The sequence below is a fragment of the Gekko japonicus genome, unplaced genomic scaffold, assembly GCF_001447785.1.
Source record: "Gekko japonicus isolate JY-2015 unplaced genomic scaffold, Gekko_japonicus_V1.1 scaffold173, whole genome shotgun sequence".
NCBI lineage: Eukaryota > Metazoa > Chordata > Lepidosauria > Squamata > Gekkonidae > Gekko > Gekko japonicus.
Window position 1 is genome coordinate 62,648 of NW_015161407.1, and position 10,716 is coordinate 73,363.

The following is a 10,716-nucleotide window of genomic DNA, read 5'->3' on the forward strand; positions in this document are numbered from 1 at the left end:
TCAAATCCATTGCCTATATAGCATTATAGTATATTGTGTGAGCCACAGCAATGTAACTTGCCCAATACTGGGCAGTGCATTCCTGGCCCAAAATTCTTAAGCAGGCATAATTAAACTTTAAAAGTTCTTCTGAGTGTTTGCCCTTGTGGCGGAACGGGCCCGCGTCAGCTGGCAGGCCCCGCTCTGCCCACCCCTCCTTTGCCTGACCTGGCACCTGAAGGGGCAGTTTTTCACCACTGCCTCCAGGTATTGCTGCCACCACTGTCCCTGTCTTGGGCTCTGGTTAGGCGGGACAGCCTCCTAACCTCCCTCTGATGTCGCTAGGAACCCCACCTCGGGGCTTCCTGCCCTATTTATCTACTTGCAATTTCTTGCTTTTGAACTGCTAGGTTGGCAGGAGCTGGAACTAGAGACAGGAGCTCACCCTGTCTTGCGGCACCCGGGTCTTGAACCGCTGAACTACTGACCTTCCACAGCCTGCAGTTCAGCGCCTTAACCACTTGAGCCACCGCAGCTCCATACTCAACTATATACAGGCATATTAACAGTGAACTGAAGAATCAAAATAAAGGTGAATAATAAATCACTCCATCTCTCCCTTCACTACACATACCCTGTCTAGATGGTCTGCAGGGCAGGCACACGACTTGCTTTCACTGGAGGAAGTTAGATTAGCACAACTCCCAACATGGCCTCTGCCTCCTGCAGCATTCTGGGGCGGATCTCCTCACAGCCTTGATGGACTTCCTGTCCCCTCTAGGGAGCTGCCGTCTGACTGCTGGTTGGAACAGGGGGGGGGGAAATGAGGAGGAGACTAGGCCAAGGCCTACCTCAGGTTTGATGGTCTCCTATCCAGCCCCTACCAACTTAAACATCCACAAAATGGCATTTCTCCACAGCCCTCATCACCAAACAACCACAACCTCCCAAATCCTATATACTAGAATACCATACCTCCTGGACAGATCAGCATCATTCTGTTTAGAAATTAAGAAGTGATAACATATCCATAGGAGGCTACAACCAGAGAAAATACGCATTCTGTACCCTTCAAACAAAATCCACTTCTCATTTTCCATCTATCTCTATTCTCCACCAAAAAAGCTACTTTTCCACAATGCTTTCCCTCTTTCTTATTCTCCTGCTTCTCCTGATTTATTTTGTGTCAAGACCTCACCAGGATGTAGCCTAGGACGGGTTTCAGTAGTAAGTATGAGGCATGAAGGACAAGGAGGAGAGCACCTGCAGAATGCCTTGCCTCCACAGTGAATAACTGTAAAACACTGGTTACTTCCTGAATGCGGTGGAGTTAATATAATCCAGGCTGAAAAATGCCACAAGCAGGAACTAACGCAGGTTTAGGCAGGATCTTGAAACCTAAAGGCTAACCTCACAAATTTATTCCTTCACAAAAATAATCTACTCCTGATTTTCTCTTCCTGCAAACACCAAAGATATCTTTTAAAACCAACTACTAGCACAGTGGAAGAAAGCACTGTTTGCTTTTTAGAAATTGATTTTGATGTAAAAAGCAGTACAGTTAATGTGAGGCTAATGGGAACATTCTCCTACTCTCCATATAGCCATTATAGCTGAGGCTGGAATTTCAGTGGACTGAGAGAAGGAATTGGTCAAGAGGAAAATAATCTAATTTTGCTCTGAAAATCAAAATTATCATAAAAACCAAACAGCAAATGTATATAAGTATATGATTATAATAAAAGGGTATATCAATGGCAGGCAGAACTCATCACAAATATTAGTGAAGTGTATAACAAAGCCTTACTACTGTAAATAACTATTTTACTCTTTTATTCCCATATTTTGCACTAATTTCCATAATTTAATATTTGTAATTTAATTGTTATTGGAATTCTTTACAATATACACATAGATGAAAATGGTTGGATATACAATGGTTGTTATATAAATTAACATACTGTTAGACTGAATCGCTCCTTTATATATAAAAGAGTTTTCGTATCCCTCTTGCCTCAACATTCTACACACCCCCACAGCCTTTGGGTCCCTCAGCTGCCAGTCAGAAAGGGGTCCCTGGCCCCTGGCTACATTGCCTTCATCCCACCCTTTGTCTTGCCCATGGAAGCGCCACCCAGCCTCTTGGCTGCAGTGTGCTGAGAGCCGATGGATGGGTAGGACGCTCCGGCAGATGGAGGGTCTGGAGGCCAAGCCCAAAAATGGCAATGCCGCGGCAGTGGTGCACCCTTGCTCAACCTGAGGGCCCCAGAGGGGGGGGGTATGGTGGCGCCGCGCCTGACTGGAGCCAGCACCACCTTGCTCGGGCAGCAGCCCTGAGAAGGACTCCCTTGCTCGCCACCGCTCCACCACCAGGTAGGGCAGTCACTGGGAGGCAGTGGCCAAGAGGCACCGCCGCCGTGGCCTTGCTCGGCCTGCAGGCCCCACAAGGGATCATGGCGGCGGCACAGCTGATGGGAGGCAGCGCCGGCTTGCTCGGGCCACAGGCTCGAGAAGGGCTTCCTCACTCGCCAGCGCTCCACCAGGGAGACGCGGCAGTGAAGAGGTGGTGGCGGCTTGCTTGCCTTCCATGGCCTGCAATGGGTCAGGGCGCCGCCACACCCGCAGTGACTGCCTTGGGCCACGGGCCCTGCCAGGACTCCCTCCCTCGCTGCCACTCTACGCAAAGGGCCTTGCAACTAGTTGTTATATAATGTTATGTACCAAAGATGTATAATAATAGTTCACATGCATTGTAAAGCTAACTAAAATCTGAATGATATAAGGTTTTAAGTTCATGTGTTCTAATTGATTTTTAAAAGAATTGTTTGTTTGTTTGCTTGTTTGCTTTGGTCAAACAAAATGTATTAAACATGCTTACCAGTATAAGAGAAAATAATTCTCAAGCATCACTTTCAGGGTTAGCCCCTATAAAAAATATTGTGGGCACAGCAGGGTAGGGTTGCCAGGTCCTACCTGACAGCTAGTGGGGGGATCCCTGGTCCTCTCCGGGATTTGTGTGCGTGGCACAATGATGTCACCTGGAAGTGACCTCATCACATCGCTGCTATCGGGGGGGTGATGCTCTAGTTTTTGGCAAAACTTTTTTTTAGCTAATTTTACCATAGAGTTTTGTCCAAAAACGAGAGTGTCGGCAGCAATGTGATGACGTCACTTCTGTGTGATGTCATCATGTAGCCTTTCAGGCCAGTTGGGGGTGGGATTTCCTTCTGCTGGCCAGAGACAGGGAAGTGCCCTGCAAAACCTAGGGTTCCCCTCCCCCCAGCGGGGGTCTGGCAACCCTAGAATCAGGATACAGGGTTGGTATGCAGAGTGAGCTGAAGTGGGCCCCTAGTCATAACCCAAGTACTTCTAAGTACAGTTTTAGGAGACTTTGTGTTCTTTGAAGCCTATCTTGGGCCTCTGCTTTAGTTGCCCTGTCAAGTATAATGCATGAAAAAAGAGAGGAGAAGCAGCTGTTGCTTTAAAGTTAAGATGGTTTGAAGATGGGTGCTTTTCCCTGGGACAGAAGTCCCCCCCCCCCGGAACAAAACTCTTAAAAGGGGGGGGGCTGAGTCCTGATTTTTAAACAGGACAGTTGGAGGGTTTATAGCTACGTGAACTTCTATGAATTTTATGTCTTTCTTCACTTTGTCTACAGAGAGCATGTTGCTGATACTTGGAAGGAAAATATGTGAGACATATTAGAAAAAGTTGGAAGAGAAAGTTGGAATCACCAGTTTCAGCAGATTTTATTAAAAGATCCACATTGGCTGTGAAGAGCCAGAATATATTTTTAGAAGTGAGGCAGGAATTGATTGGTTTTGCCACACGTGCTAGGCCTGATGGATACCATAGAGACAGCAAAGCTTGAAGAGCACATGGAAGTCCAGAACAATGAAACTTCAAATGGTTATGCTCGACCTGCTCTCACAGTCAGTGAGGAGAGCAAAAATGGCAGCAACAAACCAAAGGGATTACCTAATGGCTTGCGGAAAGGCACCAAGAAGTACCCAGACTATATTCAGATTTCTATGCCTGCTGAATCTAGGAACAAATTTCCCTTGGAGTGGTGGAAAACTGGCATTGCCTTTGTGTATGCTCTCTTCAATTTAATTCTAACAACTGTTATGATCACAGTGGTACATGAGAGGGTACCTCCCAAGGAGCTTAGTCCTCCATTGCCAGATAAGTTTTTTGATTACATTGATCGTGTGGAATGGGCATTTTCTGTATCAGAAATAAATGGAATGATACTATTTGGATTATGGATAATCCAGTGGCTGTTTCTTAGATACAAGTAAGTATTCCTGCTTATTTTCTTCTTTTTACTAAGACTCAGAATTGAGAGCCAGTGTGGTGGTTGGAGTGCCTGATTAGGCTATGGGAGATTCCAGGTTCAGATTCCAGCTTTACTTTGCCACAGAAGCATGCCGGGTGACCTTGGACTAGTCACACACTCTCAGCCTCACCTACCTCACCTGTCATCATCACCCTGTTATGATGATAAAATGAAGAGAACAATGTATGCTGCTTTGGGTTACCTCATTGGTAAGAAGACGGTATAAATAGTATGGCATATCAATCAGTGTGATGTGTGAACAAGCAAAACTCTAAAGGTTTTTGTGATGCCCTTCTTCTGAGGAGCTGAGGGTGGTACATTTGGGTCTCCCTTTCTCTGTGTTGTCCTCACAACAACCCTGTGAGGTAGGTTAGGCTGACAGAGTGACTGGCCCAAGGCCACCCAGTGACCTTCCATGGTAGAGTGGGGAATTTGAACCCAGGTTGTGCAGATCCTAGTCCAAAACTTTAACTGCAACACTCTGCCTTGAAGTAAATGACTAGAGAAGTTACTGGGGAAATTTTATCAACCATTAGTTATAGAAAGAGCTATTCAGGTGGGTAGCCATGTTGGACTGAAGCAGTAGAACACAGTTTAAGTTCAGTGGCACCTTTAAGACCAACAAAGTTTTATTCAAAGTGTAAGAGCTATTGTTAATCTTGGAGGATGATCAAATTTCCCCTTCCTTCTAGCAGCTAAGAGAAGTAGTTGGGGTGGTTATATTTAAAAAGGTTTGTAACTCAGAAACAAAATCAAATAAATTTTGAGGGACACTGTTTTAACCTGAAAGAGAGATCAGTGAGGGGCTGTAGCTCAGGAGGAGTAGACCACATGCTGTAAACAGAGATGGTCCCTGGCATCTCGGTTGGGGAATACCTTTTCCTGCCTGAGACTCTGGAGAGAACTGTTGCCAGTCAGTGTAGATAAGATATTGAGGCAGGCATGTTTTGGTGTTGCTATTATCCATGACCTGATTTGCACATGCTAAAATCCCCATGCAGAGAGAAATCTGTCATATATGCATAGAAACTGATTTAGGGGACCATGAAGCTCCTCTGCAGTAATTTGCACATTCATTGTTTGATTTCCCTGCACTGCAGGAATTGCAGCGGAGAAGCTACATGTTCCCCTTCCAAACATGCATGGAACTGCCATCTTAGAATAGCTCCATGTGGAGGTTTTAGCATATGTAGACTGAACCTATGATGGGGATGGATTTTCAAGCTTCACAAGATTCAGAGTTCCTCCATAAAATATAGAAGCAGTCTGCCCTGTTGTATCCCTTCTGATAGGAATAACCAAGTGCTTGACTCATTCTTGCTTTTTTGGAGCAGGAACTGCTGTTTCAGCTCCTTAATAAGATTATAATTACTTTAAGCTTTTCATTTTTGCATGCATATGAAATACAAATTAAGACCAGGCAAGAGTAAATGTAGCATTTTCCAAGAACATTATGGCTATTAGTGAAACAGCATTGTAGCAAAATGTTAAAAATTATCTCTATTCAATATTATTCACAGATCAATAGTGGGACGAAGGTTCTTTTTTATACTGGGAACTTTGTACCTCTACCGCTGTATTACCATGTATGTCACCACCCTGCCAGTGCCTGGAATGCATTTTCAGTGTGCTCCAAAGGTAAAAAGATAATTCTTAAATAATTTTTGTTTTTGAGTGTGAGTGCTTGAAATACTTTGTGTAATCAGCTGCCTTCCTCAGCTTGTATTTCTTTCTCCCTTGTTTCTTGTAGCTAAATGGAGATTCTCAAGCTAAGGTTCAGCGGATCCTGCGACTAATTTCCGGTGGTGGACTATCCATAACAGGCTCACACATCTTATGTGGAGACTTCCTGTTCAGTGGTCACACTGTAGTGCTAACACTCACGTATCTGTTTATCAAGGAATGTAAGTCTATAATATCTACAAATTAACAGTTGATAAAAGTACTTCAGGGGTGCTTCTCTAGTGATTTTTATTCCAACGCAAGTGTTCCTGAATATACTGTAATGCTGTAGGCAGATGCTTCTGATTTTTGTAGTAACATGAACAAATCCAGGTAGTATGAAACACCATGTGAAAGCTTTTTGAAACTGCTCCATATGGAAGAATTCTTAATGCATGATGTGTCATTTGTGTGGAGCACCCTACCACTCTGAGCAATTTTTCTCCACGGCAGTGTGTGCAGCTCAGAGAAGTTTGTTGTCCTACCACATGGTGAGCAGATCCAAAGGAATGATTTATCAAGCGATAACAGTCACAACATGGACAGAGTACACAGCACAGTGATAAAGTACATTCTGCAGGCAGAAGCTCAGGTTCACCTACTCTGGCATGTTCTTTTAAAAGATGTCATAAACCAAGATTAGGCGAGACCTTTGCCTGGGAGTTTGGCGAGTTGTTGCCAGTGGACTTAGATCAGGGATTCCCACACTACATACTAGGGCGCTAAGGCTTGCAGTATCCATCCGCAGATGAGCCTGCCCACTCTGTCTTCCACACTATCTTCACTGCTGTGGCCTTCTTCTACTCTGTGTCTCCTTTGTGGCAGGAAATTTGGCCATGTGTCTGTGTCTGTATAAGAAATTAATTAGTCCTGAGGCAGAGGTCCTGTAGAATTGCCCACTGTCAAGGAGAGTGCCTGCTGTGTCTGTTCTGGGCTCCTGACAGGTAACTTTTACCCTCAGACCTTTTACCATGTAATGCAGGCTTCAGGTGGAGTAGAGAATTGGGGGGGGTGCTTAACCCCTGCTTTCCCAAATGCTATCTGTTCAAAATCGCACACACGCATACCCACCATGCTTCTCCTCCCCAAATACACATGCACAAGCATTGGCAGGTGATGATATAAATGGGTTATCCCAAGAATACACCTTTGGGTTGCAAGACCGAAACATGACTTGCCTCTGAAGACCCATAATTTGTCTGCATAAAGCAACTTCATATATCTATGATTTCATGAATGGCCTCTAGAAGACAGCTGTCATGTATAAGCTGGCACTTGGGGGTTATAGATTACTTTCGCTCGAAGTCTTGAATGTTGTTGACCTATTTTTTGCAAACTTTGTCTAAGTCCAACTTGATGTCTATGAATTGGCTCATCTCACTATTCAGAACTATATTAATTCCTTGGCTCCCTGAATCCTTTAAGAGGTTTATATATAAAAAGTACTTGCGGCATGGATCCCTAAAATCAGAGATGCTAGAGGAATGGATGATGAAACCTGTATGTTCCATAACTAGTTTGGCAAATGCTATTCCAGTGTCTGTAATATTTTATGGGGGTGTGATCACAGATTGTCTACAGATATTTTTATGATGACACTAATGGTTATTAATTTACCTACTTAGTATATGCTACTGGCAAAATGTCTCTGCTCATTTTTTTAAAGGAGGGAAATATATAGCTGTGCTATCTTTCATATCAAGAGCAGTATTATAAGTCATTTAGATGATCCTATACAATTGGTCAAATAATGTAAAAATAGTTTCCCACTGAAACACTTCTCCTTTGTAATCAGAGTGGGCTGTATATCAGGAGGATGTCTACCAATTTCTGTTTCCTGTATAGTTGGAAAAAATGCAATTTCTGAAGCAGGAGCAAGTTCTGTTTCTTTTTTCCAAAGCTGAGTGCAATATGCTCCAGTGATCTCTTTGAACAGGCATTTTGCCAGTATAAAAATGCTTCCTGTGTTCTCAGCCCTGTTTATCAATATATTTAATTCCCCCTGGCAAGAGATGCTGTACAAGCTTCCTTTCCCCCTCCTTGCCCTTTATTTTTGGTTTAAGCAGTACAAGACAGGAGTGCAGTGCACTGCTTAATTTTGGAGTTAATTGCACAAACTAGATGAAATAACTTTAAATTGCCGGTGGTTCTGATATCTTTCAAAAAGGCAGAGGAAATTAATGATTATCTGATTTAATTTTGCCGTCCCTTTCCTTCCTCAAACATGATTCCAATTTGTATTCTACCATGCATAAAGGAGTGGCCTTTAAGACATGGATTGTGGTGGAAAGCCAGTAATATGGAATTTTGGTTATCATAAATATACTCACTATTTGGATACATTTCTCTGAATTTGCGCTTAGGAGTGCCAGACTGTTGCAGAGCAAACTGCTTGTTTTCTGAGAGTTTCAAATGTAAGACTAAGGCCCCTTCTGCATACACAGTTTACTGCAATTTACTGCAGAGAATCTGAGCAGTTGTGCAATTAAGCTTCCCTTCAGATTTCTTTGCCCACCATCTGCATATTCTTTTATTCTCCGATGGATCCATTCTGCAGCTACAACAGAAAAGTGCAGTTTTTCTTAATTGGCAGAAAGTCACTTGTGCCGTCTGGAGGTGATTCAGTTGTCACTGACTTGGCCAAGTGCACGAGCAAGGGATGGGGCACACAACAACCTCCCCTTTCTCTCCTCTCCTCCCCGCTCTCCCATCCCCTTTGGCTAGCTGCTGTTGGGCTACCCCAGGCATGCACAGCCCATAGAGGGACACCAGCTTGGTGGCTTGGCTGGCTGGTCTGTTGGGAAGGGGTGGTGTCCCAAGGGTTCTAAAAAAATTTAAAAAACAAATGGGCCTTCAAGCCTCTCCCATTGTTTTCAGTGGGCAATCCTGTCATTCCTTTTAATACAGCCCCCTCCAAGTTGTGTGCAGATTGGCTTTGGGGAAGGGGGAAAAGATCCCTCCCTAGGGTCCAATGTGCAAAGGTGGGAAGGAGTGTATCAAACATCCCCTCCCACAAGTTAGAAGCTTCAAACTCGTGGAGGACCTCCCTGGGCTGCCCCTCTACCTGCCCTCCAGGTTGTGTGCAGATTGGCTTTGGGGAAGCGGGAAAAGATCCCTAGGGTCCAATGTGCAAAAGGTGGAAGAAGCCCAGCCTTTTGTTTTCTCTCTCTGCCACCAGCCAAGAGAGAGCAGAGTGAGAGAAATCAAACCTGGGGGAGATGTGACAAAAGAAAAGAGGGGTGGGAAGGGGGGTGGAAATAGCCGGAGACATGGGCAGTGTTGCACAGTCTGAAGTAAGATGTCTGCTTAGCATTACCTCCAACTCGGAAGCAGATCAGTCTTTAAGTCCACCACAGAAGCACTCTTGGATACCCTGGGGCAACACCGTACTGACTCCAAAGTTACCACTGAACAACCATAAAAGTATGCAGAAATTCCAAAAAGACTCGACGCACACAGAAAGTGATAGCGCGATGCAATGCAGAGGGTGATTAACAGCTCTGGAAGAACAGCGGGGAAACAGACGGGCGCAGAAAAGCCCTAATTGCGGACTTAAATGAGAGAAATTGTTCTGAGTACAGTATGCTCTAGTAATCTCTTGGCACAGGTATTTTGCCAGTATAAAAGATGCTTCCTGTGTTCTCATCCTTGCATACTCCTCACTTTTTCCTATTGCTGTTGTTATCCAGCAAGCCAAGGAGGAAGGAAACCACAGTAGATGAGGGAAGAGAGCTGAGTGGAACAGAAGCAACGATATAGGGAAATGGTGGTAGCTGGCGACTGGTCTAGTTAGGAGGCTGGGTCACTAAGTGGTGGTAATCCCCATCATAAAGATGTCAAACTGCATGGCCATTTAATGCTGATTATGAAACTGCACATGAACTTAGGAAATGGCTTTATGCTGTCAGATGAGTGCTCCATCTAGCCCAGGGCTATCTACTTCAACTGGCCATTGTTTTCTTTTCTTTTTCTTTCTTTGTTTGGCCCCCCGAAGGGGAATTTTTATTTGCATTTCTATAAAACTACAACAGAAATTGGGGAGGGAGAATCTACAATCTATAGGAGAAAGTAAAAAGAACCTAACTAAAAACCCAAGAATGGAGGTTTTACAATGCTTAAAACATAGTTGTTACTCTTATACAGTTACTTTCAAACATGAAGAGTGCCTGCCAATCATCGCTTCTGCTGACAAAACCAGCTTATCTGACTAAACAGAGAGTAATTCCAAAGCTATAACACACATAATCACAGCCCTTAAGAAAAAATTAGCATCTCCTTTTACGCTTTACTCCCCCCCCCATAGGCAAGATCTTCAAAACCAATGTTCCCTCAGTAAGAACATTACAACACGTTTTTCTTCTTCCGTCTTCGATGTATCTTCTTTCTTCAATTATCTTTTAGTTTTTATAAGTCTGGATCTGTCCATTCATTATATAAACCAAGTTCCTTTTTTCCAGGGACATCTTCGCTTCCTTAAACGTCTTAAATCAAAAGAGTCTTTCCTTTTGTTGCATTAACAACACGCTCATTGGAGATTCCAACCTTTCTCTTAGCAAGCAGATCTTGTAAAGTTGGGGTAGTGAGCCCTTTACTCCAGAAAACCGCTTTTCGATCAGCTTGCCAATCCGGCCACAAAGAACTAAACTTTAGAATCTGCTTACCATTAATACGTCTCT

The 10,716-nt window shown here is 43.9% G+C and overlaps 1 protein-coding gene across 1 annotated transcript in view; it reads left to right on the forward strand.

The window, feature by feature from the left end:
* The first annotated feature begins 3,644 nt into the window (after positions 1-3,644).
* The window catches only part of SGMS2 (sphingomyelin synthase 2), a 9,682-nt gene continuing 2,610 nt past the window's right edge, over positions 3,645-10,716 (forward strand). The window contains exons 1-3 of the mRNA XM_015426359.1: positions 3,645-4,276; positions 5,839-5,956; positions 6,069-6,222. Coding sequence (XP_015281845.1) covers positions 3,822-4,276; positions 5,839-5,956; positions 6,069-6,222 — 727 coding nt within the window. The 5' untranslated portion in view covers positions 3,645-3,821. The remainder of the gene's footprint in view (positions 4,277-5,838; positions 5,957-6,068; positions 6,223-10,716) is intronic.